General features: G+C 44.5%; 2 protein-coding genes and 1 long non-coding RNA gene across 19 annotated transcripts in view; 2 read left to right on the top strand and 1 right to left on the bottom strand.

Moving 5' to 3' along the window:
* Positions 1–7704, top strand: part of ST3GAL6 (ST3 beta-galactoside alpha-2,3-sialyltransferase 6) — a 48013-nt gene extending 40309 nt beyond the window's left edge. For all 16 annotated transcript variants that reach the window (XM_064410034.1, XM_064410033.1, XM_064410041.1 and 13 more), the window contains 2 exons: positions 1336–1488; positions 3203–7704. In XM_064410034.1, the coding sequence (XP_064266104.1) occupies positions 1336–1488; positions 3203–3283 (234 nt within the window). In that variant the 3' untranslated portion in view covers positions 3284–7704. The remainder of the gene's footprint in view (positions 1–1335; positions 1489–3202) is intronic.
* Positions 7705–10207: 2503 nt separating this feature from the next.
* Positions 10208–23118, bottom strand: part of COL8A1 (collagen type VIII alpha 1 chain) — an 85210-nt gene continuing 72299 nt past the window's right edge. For both annotated transcript variants that reach the window (XM_064410019.1, XM_064410018.1), the window contains 2 exons: positions 14051–14366; positions 10208–12263 (listed from right to left, as the gene is read on the bottom strand). In XM_064410019.1, coding sequence (XP_064266089.1) covers positions 10357–12263; positions 14051–14363 — 2220 coding nt within the window. In that variant the 5' untranslated portion in view covers positions 14364–14366 and the 3' untranslated portion in view covers positions 10208–10356. The remainder of the gene's footprint in view (positions 12264–14050; positions 14367–23118) is intronic.
* The window catches only part of LOC135294580 (uncharacterized), a 61980-nt gene continuing 51038 nt past the window's right edge, over positions 12177–23118 (top strand). Inside the window, exon 1 of the long non-coding RNA XR_010356640.1 lies at positions 12177–12317. This is a non-coding gene — a long non-coding RNA (uncharacterized LOC135294580). The remainder of the gene's footprint in view (positions 12318–23118) is intronic.

Genomic DNA, 23118 nt, shown 5'->3' with positions numbered 1-23118 from the left:
GAAAGTTATTTTGCTAACTGGCAGGAGCCCTTGGCATAGTGCGCATTTAAAGCAGATAATATTTCTGGAATACTCAAAGAGTTGCATAAAGGTACCAAAAAATTTTCTGTAAAAGGTGATCGTTCCTTTCTGTGACTTCAGTTAGGCTTTAAAGAGCTGAGAATAATAACTTCTTCCTGGGGATTTTTTGTGTTGTCACAGAAAGTGTCACAATGAAATACATTGAGTGCCTTTGTCTTTTCTATGCAGAGTTGTCTAGTACTGGTTTGTCTGCTTCTTTTTCAGAGGCAAACTGAGTCTTAGGGTCAGAGTTCAAAAAAAAGCCCATGATTTTGTGCTCAGTTTGAGGTTTGACTGCCACTACTAAGAGCATATGATAGCTCATTTGGTCTCTGAGAAAAATATTTCTTGAGCTAAGAAAGGTATTGGTGCCTGAAAGTTTTGTCTATTTCTGGGGACACCTTTTCACCTTAGCTTCGTCATGGTCAAATGAATGAGTTAATCTCTCTAAAAAAGCATGCCTCATTTACTTCCCCAGATCATATTAGCCTCTGCTGCTACTAAAGTGTCATGTATCTGAACACAAGATAGGGCAGATGGTTGCATGGAGTTCTTCAGTGCTTTTCTGAGAAATGCTACCTTTTGGTTAGGTGCTCTTAATTTTGCGCAGTTAAAACCTGTTTATGATGTGCTCTTCATCTTACATTGCATTTGCTTCTGAACTTATTGTACAGAGAAATAATTATATTTAAAATCTTTTTTCTTTTAATGGGGATAGCATGGGAAGGTCTAAAGCAAAGTTCTTCTGGAATTTCCCTGCTTTGAAGAAATGCAAATTCAGTCAAATTTGTGTAGCCATAGCCTTCATGCTTTTTTAGTTTGTTGCTATGAAAATTTTGTCATATCATGTTCTGTTCATCAGGGTCTCCATCATCTAGCAACTTCTGAGCACATCTCATAATTCAATTAAATTTGAGGGAGTTGTAAATTGTTTTCCAGTGTAGTGAAGCCTGTCCAGTTTTATGAAAGAAGCTGAGCAGAGCAATGGGGAGACTTCTGATGCTTCTCTGGAGTGAAGGGCTACACTATGGGCTCAGCCCTCACTAGAAACCAAGGAATTCCAGGGAAGGCTGACATGACAGACACCCTGGTCATGGGAAACCTGTGGGGGCAGTACCTTATTTCTTTAGAGACAGGAGGGGATCAGCCGGTGAAACCAAACATCTGTAGAAGACCCAAGGCTGCCTGATTACCCTTGTTCTCTGTTCTTAAGTTTGCTCTTCCCATCAGGCTGCCAGGTATATATGTGTGTGTTCTCATTATGTTTTGTTGCAGAAACCCAAGCATCCAACAACGGGGCTAATTGCCATTACACTGGCATTTCACATATGCCATGAAGTCCACCTGGCAGGCTTCAAGTATGACTTCACTGACAGAAATAGCTCTTTGCACTACTATGGCAATGAAACCATGTCTCAGATGATGCAGGTAACTAACACTTTTTGTGCTGAGAGAAATAGAGCTGGTAATTGAGGAAGGCATTTCAATATAGATAGAAGTGTGGACTGCAGGTCAGAAGGGCCTCCCACCTTCTCCTGGTTCAACTACTTGTTAGTTAACACTGCTTGAATCTCCTCTTGTCTGCTGTTGTTTCTGAAAAATGCAGATACTGATCTTTGTGTCCCTTGTGCTATACCATATTCTGCCAGTGTCCGCATGAGATGTCCTTTGTATGTTGTGTTCTGCTTTGCTGGTGTTTTCCTTAGGTTGCACAGCCCTTGTCCTAGAGACATCTTTGTTAGCACTGTCAGCACATGAGCCGTGTTGTTTCTTTTGGTGTTCTCTTTCTCCTTGGCACCTAGTTGTACTGTGTGTCATAGCTGTCAGACTCCTTAAAAGGCAGAAAGAAGAGCAAAGGGAAATGGAAGAATAAAGACCTATGAACTTGTATAGGTCTTGCATAGGAAAAGAACTGAATTTTGGGAACTTAAAGCAGAAAAGAAAAGCAGTTCTTAAAGGAGGGTAGGAAGAGAAGGAACTGCTTCCAGGAGAGGGAAGCCACAACTCAGCAGGAGAGGGAGCAGCAAGAGCCTGGAAAACAGCAGGAATGCCTTCTCTTTCCTGCTGCTTTGCTAAGGCTATGCCCCTGGGTTTTTTTATGTCTCTGCTCTTGTATTCAGTTATCTTCGTCTCTGTATTTCAAGCAACCCTGTCTTAGCCCTTGACTGCAGTGTGAAGTTTTCTTTGCCATTTTCCCAAAGCATATGGCTACCATTTTCCTCCTCTTCCAGTTGCTGAAGAGGAAGAGTAGAGACAATGCCCTTAGGAACCTTTCATGTTTTTCTCAGAACTCCTAGATGCCTGCTATTCTGAGATAATTTTCCTCTGACACTGATCTTACCTTCCTTTGGAGGCTCCTCTCTGCAGATGCGTTTCTGCAAGACATACTCAGTTTGAGTAAGACTGATCATTAGTTGAATTATTGAATTATTGAATCCATAAGTTTCCTAAGTCTTGAAAATTAAAAAAATACTATTAAACAAAAATGTTCCTTTTAGTTCTTTAATGGCAATAAATTGCAAATAGTATACGACATCTCTATAATCTTTTATGTAGTATACATATTAATTTTAATTTTAATTTACAGGATTCAGTGTCTTTAAGTAAATTTACTTTCCTTGTGCTGCCCTCCACTAACTTTAGTAGTCTCCTGTGTATCCAGAACCTGGATATAGCACAGAAGATGTGTTGCTTTAGGCTTGCTGAACCTAATTGGCAGGATGTATCTGAACCACAAGTGCCTGATGTGCCTTTCAAGAACCTGCACTGAGCTTTGAGGGTTGCTAGTTTTCTTACTGCTGGTGCTGTAAATGTTCTTACACAGCTGTTGTTCTGAATAAGCAGGACAAGGAGTTGGGAGAGTTAATAATGGAAGGATTTCTGCGAGAGCACATTTCACCTGTTCTTATCACCAAAGGATCATCCTTTTTGGTCATGTCCTTATGGAAATACCTAATCTAGTTTAGAGCATCCTGTTTTCTTGGGAAACTGCTAAGCCTTTGCTAAGAAGTCTTTTCCCCAGACCTTTTCTGTTCTTAGCATCTTCCAAGTATCCCAGGTAATAGAAATGAACAGCCAGGTGATGATACTGGTTATAATTTGATTTTATAATTAATTTTATTATTCCCTCACATCTCTTTAGAATGAATACCACAACATCACCGCCGAGCAGAAATTTTTGAAGAAGCTTATAGACAAGAACTTTGTAGTCAATTTGACGTGAAAGCTGAATGGAAAATACAAAGAACAATCACTATTTTCAAGATTTGAAAAATTTTTATTTTTTGTATGACATTTTTATTTTTTAAGTGCAGCATAACTGTTTACTGTTTAAAGGAGCCCAGAAACCCCATCAAGGCAAAAGCTTTTAACTGAGGGTAATGGACTTCTGCAAAAAGAGTTAACTGAATTTCTGTGAAGCTATTTAATAGTGGGAAAACCATGAAACTTTCAACTGAAAGTATCAGGGATATATAAAAATGTGATGTACATCACTTTATTATCACTGAGAACTCTTTCCAAATGATTAATTCTCTGGAATACTTTTGTTTCTGATGTTGTCCTCCAAAAGAGTTCCACTGTCAAGAGATTGAGATGACCGATGTTCGTTCAGTAGGTGAATATAAAGTCATGACTGTCTGTCTTGTATGAAAAAAACTATGCATCAAAATCATTACTGTGTGTTTTGGAGAAGGGGGAACATACAGACTGTACAGGTTTTGTTCTGCCATACTCCTGCGGAGAGGATGTCCACCTTCACCCAAGCAGCCACAGCTTCTGCGCTGACCATCAACTCTGAGCTTCTGTCTGCCTTTGCTGAAGGTGAAGACCCTTTGTCCGATTCATGGAGATGTTGGTGTTGACAGTGCTTGTGTTGTACCCATTTTATGGAAAAATCATACTCTCTATGCTGTTCATCCAGTAAATCTTACAGTTGCTGACTCGACTTAAAAAAGAGGGAATATGAAGACTGAAGAGTTGTCCAAACTACCTGTGTGTCAGCCCCCACACCACAATAGAAACACAAGCTTGGACAGAGATGTTCATGCCTGAGTTTAGAGTCAATGTTTGTTGGAGTTCTAGTTCTCCAGGACAGCATCTCACGCATTTTTTTGTTTGGTCCTCAAAAACAGGTGGATTTTTCCAAATGAGAACAATCTCCTTCCTCAGATGCTGTAACCAATACAAACAAGGAATACTCCCATTTCTGGTAGTAGAGCATGGTAGGGAATATCCAGCATGTACCTCAGCTGAATTATCATCATTTTACCTCTTCTGTGTTGATATTTAAGGTTGAAGTTTGTGGATGAAGTAAATCATTTAGCAGTGGGAACTTGCTCAAGATTTTAGTTGAAACATTTAATGGGATGTTTATATTTCCTGTATTGGTTTGTCTCTGTGAATAAATTAAATCTGCTTGGGAACACGCTTGACAGCTGTCAAAGAACAACAATATGCAGTTCCAGTTCTCTTCACAGGACATCTGTATAAAATTTTTATTTTAATTATGGCAGAATTTCTGGAATATTTTGTGGTTTATCAATCAAACCTGAAGAAAGCACAAATAAGTCCACTTTAAAAAGTCTTTGAAGTTGGTAGGAGTACTGTTGTTGCTTTTAAATAAAATTATATAGAGAATACATTTAAGAGTAATGCAAACAATCACAATATGAACATAACGTTATTTGCAGAAGATGAGGCTTGCAAGAGTACTGAACACAATTTATTTTGCTGCAGCTATGTAGAGGAATTGCCATTTTGAATTAGGGGGAGGGCAGTGTGGTCTGGAGAGGTGCCACAGCTGAAGGGAAGGAGGCTTGTGTTTTCACCCAGTGATTCCTGAGCTTTGGTCTGTTTCAAGCAAGCTGGACATACCTGAAATAACTTGAGATGTCAGAAAAATCTGTGGCATGGGCTGGGGAAGGATGCAGGTGTGTCCCAGCAAGGGGCAGGGTGTGCCATGGTGTATTGTCTGCTGCATGTTGCTTGGCTGCACCTACACTCCAGCTGCGTGTAGGGTGGCAGGTGGGGGTGTGGAGGAGAGGGAGCATGTCCCCAGGTGTTGGAACAGGTGACACTGGTGGTAGAAATGGAGGAAATAATAATTTCTTCAAGCGGCAGAAGGGCTCTTAATTTTATGTATTTCCTTTATTTTTTCCTGAGACTTTGGAGAGATTTTTTGCTTGAAAATCTCAATATAACAGGTGGGGTTTCACCTAAGAAAATAGTGACATTATTATCTTTGTGTCTCTACCAGCATTTATTTCTCCTGGTTATTTAAGTTAATTAAAGAGTTTTGTATGTGATTCTTCCGCTGCAGACGTACAGTGATTTAAACTCCTGACAGTAGTAATTCCACTGCTGTGGCAAGGCTTTTTGCAGACATAGCAGTGTTCTCCAAGCTGTTGTTGCAGAGTAGCCCCTGGGTAGATCTTAGACTGTGTTGAGAGCCAAGGCCAGCAGAAGTGCGGGGCTGCCCCTTCACCCTCAAAACCTGCGGTTGTTTCCAGAGCTGGGGCCCCCAGCTCTCCCAATGGCTGTTGCTGTGGTCCAGCTGCATCCATGTAATGTCTTGCAGGATGCTGTCCATGAGGATTTTTTTCCAGAAGAGCTGTTGAATATCTTCCAGACACTGTGAGGAGAGTTCTTGTGATGGTGGTGACTGCATCCCTCTGCTTCTCCACCCTGGCTCCAGTTCCAGGAAGTGGGTACTGATCTCTGCTTTTGAAGATGTGGTTATTTTCTCTGCTTTATTTAATCTCCAGAGATACTCTTCCCACTAATATAAACTGATTCCTTCTCTGATTTTTCTAGTTTTCTGGTTTTTTTGGGATTTGGATTCTAGCTGTAGCAGAACAGACAAAATAATTGGAAAAAATAGCAGCTTCATGGTAAAGAAATGGTGTCTCCCAAACTCTTTGTAGTTAAAAAAAAATCCCTTCAGTCTTCTTCACTTTTGCCACATCAGCTTTTTGATCTCCCTGAATTTTTTTAAAAATAATGTTTGGTGTTCTCAAGGAATTTAATATGTTCTCTTCTCTACAAGCATTTATCCATATCACCTGTTTCTTTTTATATCCTAATAAGCCTTCCCATGGTATGGCTGACTTATTTTTCAAATTAAGCAGTACTTCTAGGGATATTTTTCTCCCACTTCTGTGCTCCTGCCAGGGGTGTTGAGTTCACCACAGTTATTGTCCCTGGGTGACTGGGTAATGTTTTGAATTAAACTGTTCCCTCAGGATCAAGCCAAGAGGTGATGCTGCTGATAAACTATGGGCCATTTGTGGTGGATTTTTTTTGGGGGGGGGGGTTGTTTGTTTTTTGTTTGTTTGGGTTTTTTGGTTTGGTTTGGTTTTTTTTGAAATCCCAGCTTGCAGGCCCATAGCTTTTCTCCTCTATAATAAGGAGTGAGCCAAGTAATGAATTTTTTTCCCCACAAGATCCTGTGTACTGTTCCAGCACCTGCTTCATGCACATCATTCCTGCTGCTCTGCCACGAGGACATGTCTTGCTTTGAACTTCATTCAGGCAGGAACACCCATGTGTAGTGTGTTTCTCAGCAGTACTTACAGATCAGTGTCTATTCTGTCTGGGCACACATTTTCACAGGTGTTTTCCAGTACTGAAGACTTAACTTACGGCTTTCAGAATAAAAAATAATGCTAACACCAAATATTTAGATAGTTCCTGAACCTGAGCTGCTATTAAGACTATTTTACCTTTTTGTCATTTCTGAAAATGAAATCTGCACTGAAACTTCCCTTTAAGAGCTATCCAGGTTTTTTTTTTATTATATCAGGAGTGAAGCTGCCAGTTTTGAATCCCAGAGTGCTGCCAGCTTTATTTCTGTGTCTGATAATGGTGTAACTGTGTAAGTCCCCAGTTTCTCCTATCATTTTTGTATCTGAAGTCAGATGTTCTCCTCCCTTATTAACTCTGTTCATGTTCTCTGGCAGCTTCCTGAATTTCTAGACAGCGTCACCTTACAGCAAAGGTGCTTCTGCATTTTATCTGCCACCCCTCTCAAAATGCTGCACTGTCAGACAGACACAGCCCTGAAATACCAAACTGTGTACAGAACAGGCAGGATGACACATGTTGGTTGAAAGCTCCATTTGGCTCAGACTTTCATGAGGTTTCTTTGTTGGGAAACTGTTATTTCCTTTGCTGTAATAATTAAGGGATGTTGGGAAACTGTTATTTCCTCTGCTGTAATAATTAAGGGAAGTCACAGACTGCTGCACTAAATGTGAATCTGAGAGTGCCTAAAAGATGTTCCTAAACATATTCCAGATATTTTCAGGGACTGTATTGGCGATAATAATTCAGAATCACAACTTCGGTGTTTAATCAGCATGTGGTACTTTCTGTTTCCAATGCCGTGCTTTCCTTTTTAGCAATGCTCTGGGGGAGAGTATAAATACCTTCCCTTTTAAGTGGACTGTGGTTTTTAAGAATATACAAAGCTCTGCATATGTTTTTGGTATTGGGAAATACTTATTTGCCATTTGTCTTAAGTTTTATATGCCTTTAAAGTGCCACCTGTATTTTGAAGAATTCTTAGAGTTGTTTCAAGTGAAATTTTGAATGCTACATGTGGAAGGAGATTATTTTCCTTTGAATAAACTGTTAAAGACAGTGCCCTCAGACTTATTTTTGCAAGGCTGGTGCTCTGCATACGAGTGTGGATGTGTGGGTATGCTCAGGGCTGTTATTATTAGTGTGCAAGTAAATGGTGTTGTCAGATACGGTTTCAAGTGCTGGAACAAACTTTAGTGCTTTGTAGAGCAAACAACTGAAAGTTTTTGAACCTAGGTGGGCAGAGTTGCACTGTGGCTAGAGATCTAACTCCAGGCTGAGTATGGGCATGGCTGAGACATGTTTTTTGTGGGTAAGATGAAGAGCAGCATCCTTGTGATTCAAATTTTTCATTGTATTTTGAAGCTGGTCTTACTGTGGGCTGACGGAGGAATGCTAACATAAGAGATGCAGAACAAAGAAGATAGTGTGCAATAAAAAATTTCAGAAAGTGAAAATGGCTTTAGAGAGAAAGAGATGCTGAGTGCAGTACTTAGCTAGTTGTTTTTCCATTGTGCAGTAAAAATGAGATGCTGAGGGCTTCAGGGAGTCCAAGAGAGATTTGGATAACAGTTCTCTGGCACAGTAGGTATTCAGTGTATTGCTTTCAGTAAGGACAGTTCACGAGTTCACCAGCTTGGACAAAATGCTTGTCTTGAGGTGAGGTGGGGAAGCCACATCAGGAGAGCCAGCACCTCTCATCCTGGGCAGCCAGTACTGCCTTTTCAGGCAACACAAGCCCCTTAGCAGCAACCTCTGTGGCTGATTCCTTGGCTGCCCCTCTGCCTTCTTCAGCTGCACTCTCATGTTGGCTCATGCTGAGCAGTATCTGTCCCCAGGTGCTGCCTGAGGGAGCCCCTCCCTCTTTGTGTACCCCCTAGACCCTGCTGTGCCCTCCCACCAAATGGGGTGTGTTCCCTCTCTTAGAGCATGTTTTGCCAGGAGATGGGAACTAGAGAAAAGGGTGTATCTCTTATTTTTTCCCTTCTATATCAGGCTGTCAGTGGTTTCAGAGAGCCCTTGTGGTCTGATAAATGAGTTTAGCAGGATGAATGTTCCTTCTGATAGTTCTGAATGAAGACAGAATTGGTTTTTGGTCTTATCTTTAAAGATATTTAATAAGATATTTCTTTCAAATCAGTACAAAAATTTTAAATACAAAATTACTTGCTTTTGACATATCTCATATATTCTGGGAACATACTGAAGTCACCAGTGTCTGGTAAACTGTCTGTCCATTCCTGCCACTGTTCCATAAAATTTCTGAGATAAAGCACCACATTATATCACTGGAATCCTTAGTCAATGTTAGACTGCATTAAACTCTGCATTTAAATAATGGTAATGCCAGTTAAATCCGATTTTAGTTCTGCATGAAAAAATCTAGTTTATTTTTTAATCAAAAGCAGTAGCGGTAGTTAAAGACACTGAGGAAGTGATGAGCACTTAACCACTTGAACTAGCGCAGCCGTGTGTGATGTGCAGCACCGTACAGGGAACCAGAGCAAGGTCCACTGCCCTTTGGAAACAACACTTGTTGAGGTGAGATTAGCACCACTGATGAGCAGACAGAGACTTCATGCACAGAAGTCGATGTCCTCAAGTACAGAAAAGTATTGCGGCCTGCAGGTTCTCCTTGACAACTGGTAATATATAAATAAGGATTGGAAATCAGTTTTTAGACAGAACCAAGTTCTCAGATAAATTTGCGTGATCAGTATTGCTGGTAAAGTTATTGGTAGTTCTCAAGCAACAAATCAGTTAAGCAAACAGAGCTACTTCTGCTTTGCCTAGTCATTGAAGAGCAAACTGATTCAGCTTTTGCTGAGTGGCAGAATAGGTGTCTCTTCTGACAAGCCAAGTGAGTTCTTGGTACAAGCACAGAAATCCAAGCAAATTTATACCACCCTGAAGTATTACCATGTGTTGGCCAAAATGTCTTAATGACATGGCACGAGTAAATGGGGGAGATTTACCTCATCTACTTGAGCTGTGTGAATAAGAGAACGGAGACTTTTTAAGTGCTGTGGCATTTCGAAGTGAAACCAGTGCCTGCTGGAGTCACTAGTGCCATTTTAGGTCCTGCTGGAGAAGGCTCAGGTGGGAATGGTCATGCCATCAGGATTCCTCTTCCATCATAAATAAATTGTTTAGGAAAAAAAACGACACGTGCAGGATTATTTTATTACAGGGGAAGGGAAATAAAAGTCTCCAGCTAAGGAAACCTTTACTTGTCAGGTAGATCTGCTATAAAAAAATCCAAGAAAACCCCCACCAAGAAAATAAGCCACTCAATTTTTTAAAAAATATAATTAGAGACTGACCTACTCTGCTTTAAGTCACTGTTTTTCATCTCATAACTATGATCAATGCAACAGGAGTGAGTGACATACACTGATTTGAATTTGAGTACTGAATTGCTGTGAATGAAATTAAGTAAGCATGGCATTGCGGAAATATATAATGTGTACAGCTAATATGTCCCCCTTGGGTGCAAAACTGTTTATGAACCTGATACACATCTTTAGGTATGTTCACCACACCTTTTTTTATAACTAGCTGTGCATAATGTTAAACTTTGTATTTATTATTTTTGGTTTTGTACAAGATGGTCCAAAATGGTCATAAAATGCATCTTTTGTTGTATAAAAGTTAGAAGCACAGGAGAAAGGTTTTTATTTTGTGTGTCTGTTGTGTATGTGTGTCTGTTTTGTTTTACATGGGATACAATAAATACCCTGAAAATGACGAATGAACGTACTGCCCGGCATAGAGTCCTGCCGCCTGCTCGGATGGCATCTGAACGTAAACCTTGTCTCCGTGCATCAGCTGCACCACGGCACTACCCGAAGCCTGGTCCAGGAAGCCCTTCTTGTACTCGTCGTAGGTGTACATGAGCGGCTCGTTGTTCTTGTACAGCGCCACCCACACGTTGGCGCCTTTACAGTGGAGGTGGTAGGCGAAGTAGTAGACGCCGGGGATCTCGCAGGTGAAGATCCCCGTCTGGGGGTTGTAGTTCTGCCGGCCGTTGTACAGGAGCTTGTCGAACTTCACGGGTACCCCGACGCGGGGGAAGGGCGTGAGGAGCTCTGCCGTGAATGCGGGCATCTCGTAGACAATACCGCCAGCCTTGCCTTTCTTGCTCTTATAGCCGTAGGGGGGCTTCAAGCCGTCTATTCCTGGCCCCGCCTCAGGTAGGTACTGTCCCACGGCTGGTGGCGTGGGCGGGATGATGACCGGGGGACCTGGTGGCCCGGGGGGGCCCGGTGGCCCTTGGAGCCCAGGCTGGCCAGGAGGACCGAGCGCCCCAGGCTTTCCCGGGGGTCCCTGCAGCCCCGCAGCACCAGGTTTGCCTACCCCAGGGAAGCCAGGGGGGCCGGGCATGCCTGGCTCCCCCTTCGCCCCTGGCAGCCCGGGGGGGCCGATGGGACCACTGGGTCCCGCGATGCCCGGGATGCCCGAGGGGCCTTGAAGCCCCTGGGCACCGGGGAGCCCGGGCTCACCCTTTGGCCCCACAAGACCCGGGACTCCCGGCAGCCCCGGCAAGCCCTTGTGTCCGGCTTCCCCCTTGGGTCCTGTGGGACCCGGCAGCCCCCGCAGCCCAGGGCCACCCACTTCCCCAGGAAAGCCTGGCTTTCCTGGAAAACCCTGCAGGCCGGGTTCCCCTTTGGGGCCGACTGGTCCTGGTGCCCCTACGGCACCCCCCTCCCCTTTAGGTCCTGGGAAACCGGCAGCCCCCGGGGGACCCATGATGCCAGGCAGTCCTGGCTGGCCGGGCTCCCCTGGTGGCCCTCCCATGCCAGGTGGCCCCGCGTGCCCCTTCTCCCCCTTCGGCCCCAGGGGCCCAGGCAGACCACCCACACCTCGCTCCCCTTTGGGCCCGGGGAAACCCGGCTTCCCAACCCCAGGGAGGCCAGGGGGGCCGGGCAGGCCTGGCAATCCCTGCTCCCCTTTGCCACCCGGGAAGCCAGGCTGGCCAGGCATGCCGTCCTGGCCTGGTTTGCCAATACCAGGTGGGCCAGGAGGGCCTTGGATCCCAGGGGCCCCTGGAGGCCCCTGCAGACCCAACTCTCCTGGGGGTCCGGGTTTGCCCAGGGGTCCCTGTGGGCCAGGGAAGCCAACCATGCCGGGTTTGCCAACCCCTGGCAGTCCCACGGGACCGGGGGGACCAGGCAGCCCAGGTGGACCCTTCAGACCTGGCAAACCTGGGATCCCGATCCCCTTCTCCCCTTTTGGCCCTGGGATCCCAGGGATTCCTGGTGGCCCCTTCATCCCAGGCTCACCCTTTGGCCCTGGTTGCCCCTGCAGTCCCGGAGCACCTGCCTTCCCTATCCCAGGAAGCCCATGAGGCCCTGGTGGTCCTTGTGGTCCAGGTATCCCTATGGGCCCAATCTCCCCCTTCGGCCCCATCTCCCCTCTTGGCCCTGGGGGCCCCATGACCCCTGGTTTTCCTGGCATCCCTGGCAAACCCGGCTTTCCAATTCCTGGGTATCCTTGAGGGCCTGGTTTTCCTTTGGCTCCTGGTACACCATGACCTGGTAATCCTGGTGGCCCTGGTGGCCCTCTTGGTCCAGGCTCACCCGGGGGACCTTGCTCACCCCTCAGACTGCGCATGGGAATTTCTGGATCAGGAAGAAACGAAGAAAGCGGGGAAGAGAGAGAGAGAGAGATAAAAGGTGAATACAGTCACATCCTTCAAAAAACAGGCAGTTTTGAATTGAATATGCTTTTTATGATGCCTTGTGGTTCTGTAGTAGACAGAGACAGCTAGCAAGTTACAGGTTGGTGTTGAGAATGAAGAGGATGTTACTACTGTTTTTCATACTCCAAACTTCCATGCATGCTTCTGTTTCCACAAAGTAATTACTGTGCGTCATATGTAAAAGCCATTTGTGCTTTGGTGGTGTTTTCTACCTATACAGTCTTAAACAGCAAAATCTGTATTTTGTCCCATGTTGCTATAGATCAATCTACTTTTAAGAATTTTTGCAGGAAACTCGGCGCTGTTGTGGTGTGGGAGGAATCCTAGCATAAAAGTGCTTTTTCTGGAGGGGTGTAAATGAGCAAGATCAATTAAAAAAGATTGTATTAGTAAGAAGTTTATATATAGGGTATGTCTGTATTTTCCCCATGGCTTTGGTTCCCATTAGAGTATTACTGGAAACCTGCAGCCTTAATCAGTATTGCTCTTTTGGCATAGCCATTTCTAGTTATGGCTCTTCTAAACACTCTGCAAAAGGTTTTTATTGTTGAAACCCACATTTTTGTGTATGTGACCACTTATCTTTGCAGGTCAGGGTAGGGAAGTTGCTGCTGGGGTTGGTTGCTTTTCCAGCTACTGCTTTTTGGGTTAATGGAAACTCTTTCCAGCTCTAAAATGTGTAAAGAAGTGAGAGATTTGGGGAAGGACAGGAGATGAGGTTTGAGGACAGACGTCTGCTTTATGGGAGGTAGAAACCTTCCCTCTCTGCATATGTTTATGCACATCAAAAATCTTTGCTCACGAGGTAGGCTGATTTTACTACAGCCAATGGTGTTTGTTCAGACACTCCAAAAATAGGCCCCGAAATCTTCCATTTCCCTCTGAAGTCAGTGGAGGCTGTGGTTAGCTGGGGCATCAATAATACAAAATTACCCAGTTTGTCTGCAGTTGCACAGATGCTGGTGGTCCTCACAAGGATTTTATGACACTAGGTGTTCCTGGTCACCCTTTGTATTTTGGACTTTTTTTTTCTTAAATACCTTAATAATGTCCAAACTTCCTTTACTGAATAGGGAAAGTGCTTGTACATGCAGACTTGTGCATTAATCCTCTGTACTTTCAATGCCTCTGTTACACCCATAAATAATGTACAGAAAGAGGACTCCGGAGCTGCAGAGCAATTTTATATTTTTATCCGTAAACCTCAAAATCACAGGGTCTGGAACAAGTCAGACAGAACGATGATGTTCCCATAAATTCAAGCCTTGGGGCTCTTAGTTCATATGTTTGCTTGTTACAGTGAGAGTGGGAACAGATCCAGACAGGACTCTGGGCCATCATTTGAAACCCATGAGAGGGTCTCCTACAAACTGGTGGGAAAACAAGGTTTTTCCTAGAGTTGAACAGCACCTGAACAAACTTTTGTGCTGGAGGCTCATTGCAGGTAGGGCTGCTCAGAGGCTGTGCTGCAGCCCAGAGGATGACTGTGGTCTTGTGCTGGTGACCCTGAGCTGCCCCACAGCTCCCATGAACCTGTTTTGTCCACCTGTGGCCAAGTATGAGCCTGGCCAGCCCTTTGGGACAAGGGTGCTGTGCCCAGCCTGCAGCAGCAACAGCCTGCTCCAATGTTCAATTTCCCCACGGCAAACAGTGCTCTGGCATGCCAGATGGGACCATGCAGGAGTAGAGAGGGACATGCTGACCTACCTTTCTCTTTCTTGGGAGCCATATCCTTGCCGAGCATGGGCATCTGCGGGACCTCCTTCCTGTACTGGGGCAGATGGGGGTACTCCTTCCCGTAGGGCATGCGGGGCACCTCCTTGCCCAGGTGCTGCATTGGGATGCCTTCTTTGCCCAGTGGCATGTGAGGTACTTGTTGTCCGAGGGGTTGGTACTGGGGCACCTGAGGTGGCAGCTGCTTGAGCCCATAGTAGGCACCACCTTGAGCAGACCTCACCAGCTCTAGGTAAACAGTGACAGCCACTGCCAGCAGCTGCATGGGGAAGAGCAGCATGACCATCACCTGTGAAAAGCACCACAAAACACACAGTTGGAAGATGTTTTTTCATGTTGTGCATTCCTCATTCGGGCAAGCTGTTCTCATTTTCTGCAGCAAACTGGATCTAAATCTCTGCAAAGTGGCCCTGGTTTGTGTGCTGCCCTAGAAGATATCCTGCAGCAGGCCTGTATCTGATTTATTGGACGGTCTACTCAAGTAGTGCTATTACAGCAAATGCCCTTCTATGTATTTAGTTTTATGCCACCCCACAGGAGCCCTCTGTTGTTACTCCACGCAGGGGCCTGCTCCCAGTTTGCTGCCTTCTCACCTGTGCAGGTGCCACAGCACAGCTTTGGGGAGCTCTGCCGCAAGCTCTGGCACATGGGAAGAGCAGGCAGGGGATGTGGGGATCTCCTAAATGCATTCTGCCAAAGGAAGCTGTATTGTCAGTTCCCCTTCTACTTTCCACAGCAATGAAAGTTCTGTTTCTAAGCTTAAATCTGTGCCTGGGATTGTACCCTGTGGCTGCAGTGTCCAAGGACTGTCTGTTTCTATCACAGCTCCTTGCCAGCTCTCCTCTTAGCTGGGCTGAGATCCTCTTGGCCACCTCCCAGAAAAAGTGTGCCTGCTCAGGCTGCCACCACTCCAGGTAGGAATCAGCCAACCCAAGCCTTCCTCTGGGAATGTTCAACGTTTTTCTGAAGGTCTTCCCGATTGCAGATCCTGGCCCATTGCAAGGCAGCCCATCCCAACACCTCACCAGTCCTGCTAACACAACAGAATGGGTTTGGGCTTTCTTTCTTTTACTTCTTTTTCAAAATGTTAGCTTGGGACTTCTTGTCCCACCTGCTGTTGGATTTTCTTTTTGCAGTTAAGGGCATTACAATCAGCTGAACAGCAAATGAGGAACCAGGAACTCCCTCAAGTATAATGCAAATTAGGGGACAGCATGTGATAAGAAGAGACTGTGTGTTGGAGTATTTTGCCCCACAACCAAATCTGGCATGCAAGTCCTGCTCTTTCCAAATACATATGGCAGTTGCCAAGCCTGGTGGCTGTTGCCACTGTCCCTTTTTTCTACCATGCAAAGATGCCTTGCAGTCAACCTGTGTGCATTTCCAGGTCATTTGTGCTCCAGAGCTTTGCCAAACTGCTTGTCAGGACTTGCTCCCAGCAGCTGCTGTGCTCTGGTGTGATGAAGGTAGCCTGAAGAGGCAGCAAGGACTTTATGTCACCTGCTTATTTTCCTGCCCCTTCCCAGCAGCTGGCTTGACATAGAGAACAAAAAAGTACCTCAGTCTATGGCAAAGGGGCTTAGCACTGTGCCCTCATGTCTGGGAAGTATCATTTATGGGGAGAAACATTTATGTCATTTATGCCCTGTGTGTCCTCCAGGTTTTATGTTTCACTCCTGCTTGACGTTTTCCATTCACTTGGTGTTAGCAGAGTACCTGGGGAAACCCTTGCTGCTCTTTTAAAACATTTCCCTTCATTTTGCTCTATGAGATTAAATCTCTAAATGGAAATAGGTATATAATCATTACTGAAGGTGTAAGTGGAGGCTAGATCAAAATGGTGTAGTTGAAACAAGCAGAAGGTTGTTTTCAACAATGATCATATATAGACACATGAACTATAGAAAAGATGGAAATATGTGTTAACAGCAAACCAAACCTTTTAAGAAAATGAAATACTACGAATAAACACTAGATGGAGCATATGTTGCACAGCTGAGTTTCTACAGTCACTTTCCCTCCCAGGAATTCTTGGACGTAACCAACTGCCATGTGGCAAAGAAAACCAGAGCCAAGATGTACAGGAGTTTGTAAGTGTAGCTAAAGCCCAAGCACAGTTGCTCATCCTTGTTCAGCAAAGTATTTCAGCAAATGCTTCTCCTCCAGTGAGTTTAGTGTGGCTTTTAGCCCACAGCTGGCTGTGCTGCTGTGAGCTAAAGGATTAGGGCCTTGGAATGTGGTGTTTCTCCTTAAAGCGGAAATGGTGAGCTTTGGAGTGGGAGGACAGCCTGTGCATGATCAGTTATTGTGGCTTGGCTGGGGTGACTGAACTAACCCACTGCAGCTTCATCTGGACACATGGACCCTAAGCAACCTTTTGGGGGGGAATGGGGGAGGCAGGAATAGATCCCCCTTGTCTTTCTTGGCCTTCCTGCTCCTTTCTGTACAGAAGGAGTAACTTGCAACACCTTTGCGTCTCTGCAGCTGACTAGGGTAATGCCTATCCTAGTTTGCAGGGAAAATCCCAGTAACTGGAAAATTTTCACTATTCTCTGCCTCTCTCTCAAAGGAAAAACATTATCTGTATGAAGGGAGAAATTCAGTGAATCCTTTTAAAAAATGACAAGATACTGGATGATATAGGACTGTCAGTATGAAGGGCAAGGTGGATTTTGACGAATGAGGGTATTAATTTAGCATCTTGGCTACTTTGTTGTTCTGATGGTCAGTTTTGGGGGGTTGTTTTTTTAAAAAAAGATACCTTCAGTGGAATAAGTAGAGGGGGAAATAGGTAAAATTCCTTTGGATGAGATTTTCTCCTTGTTTTTATTACAAAACATGGACTTTGTGTGCAAGTGGGAGGCATTTGAAATAATTGAAAAAACTTTCCTACGGGGAGACACCAGCCTGCCTGCAGTTCAGGGTGAACTCAGCCTCCTGCTGCTCGTGCCAGGCTGCCAAGCATCACGCAATGCACCTGCACTGGAACAGGCATGACCACAAGGTACACAAGATTGTTTTGTGTATGCGCATGGAAATTTTGAGGGAGATCAGGCAAGACTTGTGAAAATAGGAAGGCTCCAGAGAAGGAGGTGATCTCACCACATCTGTGTTTCCAGTAGTGTTTTTTGACTCATCCATAACCCAATCAGTGTGGCCTGGAAGTGACAGATTGCTTCTCATCTATTGATTTTGCCTGGGGCAGGTGCGTGTGACTAGCTGAGGTGCAAGGTGAGAGTTTATTTACTGAACAACTTTGGGCTAGATGGGACTTGGCTGACATACTTGTGGGAGGAGGTCAGAGCCTCCCCTGTGGCCTCATGAGCTGTCTGGGGCTTGGAGTCTGCTACAGCTACTGAAGACACAAGCTGTGTTTGGTACTGTCTGTCCAGCTTGTCTCCCCCTGCTCCCAAAGGAAGGAGGGATCAGACAAAATTGGTCTTGATGAGAGATGTGGTAGATATGTGAGAGATGAGAGATATGTGCTGCTGCTAGATTATTGCTATCAGATACCATTACTACAGGGAAAGCCTGCTCAGAAGCATGAGAGATGCCGGGGATAGTCCTTCAGTTTCTGCTCATTGCCTTTCATCCTACTCAGCTTCTCTAAAAAGTTATTTATGCACTGGGAGAAGTTGAAGGTGTGTTTTTTCTGCCTTGCAGTTTGTTTCTGAATTGCCTGGGTGCACAGCTCTAGTTTGAAGACCTCACTAGGAAACCATTTAAATGGATTTCCCAGTGAAACCCATTGACTATGGGCATCTTTAAATGCCTAAAAGCTACTGAAAATATTGCTCTTGGTTTTCAAAAGAAGCCTATAGATCCTAAATGTTGGAAAGGTCCTCTAGAGCTTCTGGACAGCTAAAGGAGATGTTTTCCCAGCGGTGAAAGAGGTTTTCTCCTCCTCTCTCTCAAGGAGAATGAAGAGGAGAAAAACCTGTTTTGAAGATGCAGCCAAAGTGTAAGACTTCCCACCCCCTTCACCCAAATCCCAGCAATTTAGGGATCACCCTCCAAACCCATTCATGTAATGCGATCTGACATGCTTTCCAAAGTGATTGTTGGCTTTGGATTGGAATTTTCTAGGGTTTTTGTCAGAAAGCAATAGGAATGTGTCTGTGTGTTTGTGGCAGGTTAATAAATGCAGGAGAGCACCTTTAGAGAAGCCAAGGGCTTGGAGAAAGCAAAGTTTTACTGCGACTTTGGATATTGGAAGGAAGATGGAGGAGAGGAGCCACTGAGCCTTCCCACAATGTGACATGTCATTTGCACCAGTCATTTAGATTAGGCCACAACAAACATTTTGCTTTACCTAGGGTGTGACAAGACACTTGAGGGTGAAGGAACATTATCCTAAACCACAGTGTTCAGTTGCTTGTGTGTGAAGGCATCTGGTTGGCTCTATGGGTGAGAGAGAATCCATGAAAAAATATATTTTTACAGGCAAAGCTTGACTGAGAACATTTCTCAATAATCTCTTTGGTAGAGCTGTTCTCCTGAGAAAACTATAAAGGACCTTCCTCTGGCTATTTGAGTTTGTCAGCAGAAACAGGAGACAAAACAAAATGTACCAGCAGTCATAATTCTTAAATTGATTTGAAGTAGTTTGGCTGTTTAAGCCTAATTATGTAAAGAATATATGGAAAGAGTGATGCCCACCCACTTGGAACTTGAAATCACAGGTGGTCTTGCAAAGAGTGGAAGCTAGACCTTGATTTATTGGTTCTTACAGGAAAGTCATCACTCTGCAACCAACATTGGGTTGTCTGAGAACTTAAAAGATACTCCCCCATGGACTACCCCCATGGGTTTAACTTACCAGTCCTTGCTTTTGAATTGCTGTATTTCCCAAACAGGCATAAGGCATGAGTAGATCTCAGTGACCTGAAGCCCTGTGGTCCCTTCCATAGGGGCTGCCTGAAGCTGCAGGGACCAGTTCCCCACTGCACTGCGGGGATGGCCTTGCTAGTGCTCTAGTTTCCACATGGAAAAGGAGTGCTGCGAAATAAAAATCCTAGTGACTGGATATTTTGTTCACAGAAGAGTGCTACTAAAAAAAATTGACGATAGATAAAAAGGTAGATTCTCCAGCATGTTTTTGTCTTGAGATCAGAAGTAGTTAGGATGACTTCTGGGGGGACCTTGATAACAGATCGTATTACCAAGTATCTACAATGGTGTATCCAATCCCACAGGAGCATTATACACTTCACTAAAGTGTCTGTAATACAGAGACATGCAAGAGCAGTGGTATGCAATGGAAATGGCAAACAGGCATATGGACGAGACATGCAAGAGCAGTGGTATGCAATGGAAATGGCAAACAGAGTGTTGAGGTGCATAAGGAGCAGCCCCAATGCATTGCAGAGAGCTGGTGGGTGAGGTGCACAGCTGCTCTCTGGGGGGTTTCCACTGGCCGGCCCCAGTTCATACACAGAGGTACGTGACAGCTCAAGAAATGTTACAGAAGGGCTTATAAGAGAAAACTGAAGTCCTCACAAACTGAGCACTTCTTTTTTTTTTTTTTCTGTTTGCATTTTAAGTGCTACTTTGGGAACAAGTACCTATCCTGTCCCTGCTTTCTACAATACAGATCCCTTAAACCACTGATTGATTTGTGCTCGCAAACGTGCACACTCCCACCACATACATGTCTTTCTTAAGGTTTCCACCACATGAAAAGCATTGCATTAAGCACTGGACTTACAAATTGGGGATGGGGGTGTTGGCGTTCGTAAACTAATTCTGTTAGGTACCTTTTTTGGAAGAATTCTCAGCACAAAATTAGAAGAGCAGCTATCTCGGCTTTAGTTCCTGTAGCGAACTAAGCTATTCCTATCCAGTGAACAGCTCTTGTGACTTCAAGGGTGGGGTGTTTTCAGGTACAAGAATAAAGCAAATGTTGATTGTTGTTCTCAGCACTGGTGCTGTAAAGTGTAACCAAATTCAGCAGTGAATTTCCCAGCACACTGCTGTCCACAGTTTTCAAAAACACTATTTCAAAACTTAATCACAGCTTAAATTCATCTCTGGATCATTAACTCATTTGAGGACTAACCTGTCAGTCAGTGAGTACTTTCTGAAAAGACCTGAGGGTACCCTGTACTGTACAGAGACTGAATTTTAGTGGAAACTTCTGTTTTCAGGTACTGGAAAAACAAAACCTTCTGCATGCCATATAATTTTGTACGTGCTCAAGTGCCATTTAACACATACATTGCCACACTTCTGTCTTTCTGTGCCAAATGAGTCTTTATCTCATTTGGACAGATGTTTTCCAGTTTGCCAGCAAACTAATTAAACACTGCTGTAGGGGGTTTCTTTTTTTGCAAATTCAATCATATTCCACATAAAAGCAGGGAGTGAGGGCAGCCAAATATACCTTGAGATGGATTTCCTCTGAAAGCTAACCTGTTTTGTAACCCAAATTAACACTAGCTGCAGTGGTTTCATCTTTTTTTTCATCAGTGAAGAGCAGGAGGACAGTAAAGAGGAGCACAGCCCATGGGTGAGGACCCAGCCATGCTACTGGCATGAGATGGTTGATCTATGCCTCAAGAGGTTTGGGGTCCTGCACCATATTGCTTGTAACAGTGCCTAAAACTCCACTGAAGGCAATACCTGTTTCTTCAGTAGGTGAAGAATTTACCTTGCTATAAGGTCTATAAGGGCTCATGCATTCAGTAGGGAGGAAAGTAGGATTTATGGTAAATGTAATCCTGCCTTTTTGCTTCTTGAGAAACTCCCACAGAGATCAGGTTTATTTTTTTCCCTTCCTCCTTTTCACTGTCCCCTCAAAGGAAACAAAGTAGTTTCAAGTGTCTGTGTTCAGTTTAGATTACCAAGAAATAGCTATTGTTCAGTATGTTAAAAAGAAATTAAATCATATTTTGCTCAAGGTCTAACAACTGTGTCTGATTATCATGCGGTATTTACTAAAGCTAAGGCAGTCATAAGAAGTATTGTCATAATAAACATTTTAAAATACATGCATGCATAAACCTGCTGCTAATGGGGAATATTCAACACATGGCAGATGCTTGTTTCTACTTTTTTTAAAAATCAAAATGGTGCCTAGAGCTTCTTTCTTGGAGAAGTGTGATAACATCTAAATAAATGGCTTCATCTTAAAAAACAATGGTCACCCATACGCTCTCTTTGGCTTCACGGCTGATTATATGACCTTTTCTTGCAATGCCTGGGGAGGTCTCTGTTTATCCATTTATAAATGCATTTCCAAAAACAAAGCACTTGCCTCTGCTCCAGTTTGTCTGCAAACACATTCATGTGTGTGCTCACTCTGGATGATCACCCAGCCTTCTGTATGAAAATGGCACTCTTGGGCTTCCTCAGTTTCTTATTTCCAAACAGAGTATATCTGCATGTGGGCCTCTATCTGTTGCTTGTGTGCAGGTATTTATGTGTGCCTATGTGTGAAAACACCCTCCCAGTGGAAGCAGCTAAAACGAGAAGGAGATTTTTAGCCCAATGCAGACATAATTATGTTGCCTCTAGCCTCCTCCTCATGCCCAGTGTGCTGTGAGCCTACCTATGCCTCAGGGAGGCATCTCCTCATCTCTGCAAACCTGGGCATGGTAAGTTTCACATCCCCACAACCCCAACTCCCATGCACAGATCTCTGCTTGCTCAGCACAAGCAAGAAGCTCACAATTTATGATGACATCAAGATGCTCGGCGCTGGTAATTGATTTCCAGGCAGGTTCGTCTCTTGTGTGTTTTTGAGGGTCTGGCCCAGATGCTGTTTGCTGGAAAATGCCTGAAAGCTACTTTAAGTCAGATGGCAGGGAGCCGTGACAAGGATCAGTAAGTTGGGCACCACGGGTCGGGTGACCACAGTCCCCTCTTTCCTCGTGGCATGTACTCTTTTGCATGAATTGGCCTGAGGTGGAAGTCCAACGTGGGGGAATGTTTGCAGAAAAGCACACGAATTTAATGATGGGATTAGAATGAATTATAGGTAGGCTTTAGCAAATACCTGCCTTTGAATATATTTTCCTGTTCTCTGCTATACAGCATACACTCGAATCCTCTGCCTAATGCTCTCTTCTGGGCAGTTTGCCTGCAGTCTTGGTGGCAGGCTGATTGATGGAGACACTTAAATGACTGCCACTCAATCCCGCTTCAGCGATCGGCAGCAATCGGCACACAAAGCTGGACCCAGTGATGTGGAACACACAAAGTGATCAAAGTTCAGAGCCGCCTCCCCATTTATCGGCACGGAATTGCACTGCTGGCACAGAGCCTCAGCCTGGCCACCGATGTGTCTGAGCACAGCTGTTTGTTCAATGTGGGAACTGTGCTGAGGGCTCCTTCTCTGCTGGGCTGGTGCTACTGAGCGCTACAGAAGGAGCTTCCCACATGCCACAGCCACTGACATCGTCCAAGGAGTTCTCCTTATCAGATGGAATGGGTTTGCCATGCACAACACACTGGAAAGGAGGCTGGTTTTCATGGAAGTGCTTGTATAGTCAACCAACTGTTTCCCTAGGGTGTTGTTGATTTGGGTTTTGTTTCGGTGAGAACACTTCACATCTACTGCCAGTCCACTGACCCCATAATAATGCAAAGACACAAAACTGGTGATGCACTTCAGACTGAAGCGTGTGATTAGTAGGCTCAACCTTGAGGTGCTGATAATGAACTATGGTGATTGCTGGTTTCCTCACAGTGTGAATAGGGAACTGCAGGCTTGCTTTGGAAACCTCCCTTCTCAGCTGTCACTCGTCATTCTTGGCCTTGCTCTGCCCTGGGATAGGTTGTGCTGGCTCCCTGCAGTAGAAGTCTCCCAAATTTTCATGATACAATTGTTTTTGTGTTATTATGGTATAATAGTTTGCAAAGTGCATCACAGCATTTTACTATTTTAATCCAAAGTGGTGCCTCTAGCAGTGCTGCTATGAATTATACTCACTGGTAGACGTGTAAAGAGTTTTCATTTCACTACCTCTTGGGGTAGCCAGCTACAGCTTTGAGAACAGAGGCTAGCAATTGGCTCTAAATGACAAGGGAATAATCCACAC

This window comes from Passer domesticus, chromosome 2 (genome assembly GCF_036417665.1).
Source record: "Passer domesticus isolate bPasDom1 chromosome 2, bPasDom1.hap1, whole genome shotgun sequence".
NCBI lineage: Eukaryota > Metazoa > Chordata > Aves > Passeriformes > Passeridae > Passer > Passer domesticus.
The sequence above is the reverse complement of the archived record's forward strand: the minus strand, read 5'-3'. Positions and strand labels throughout refer to the sequence as shown.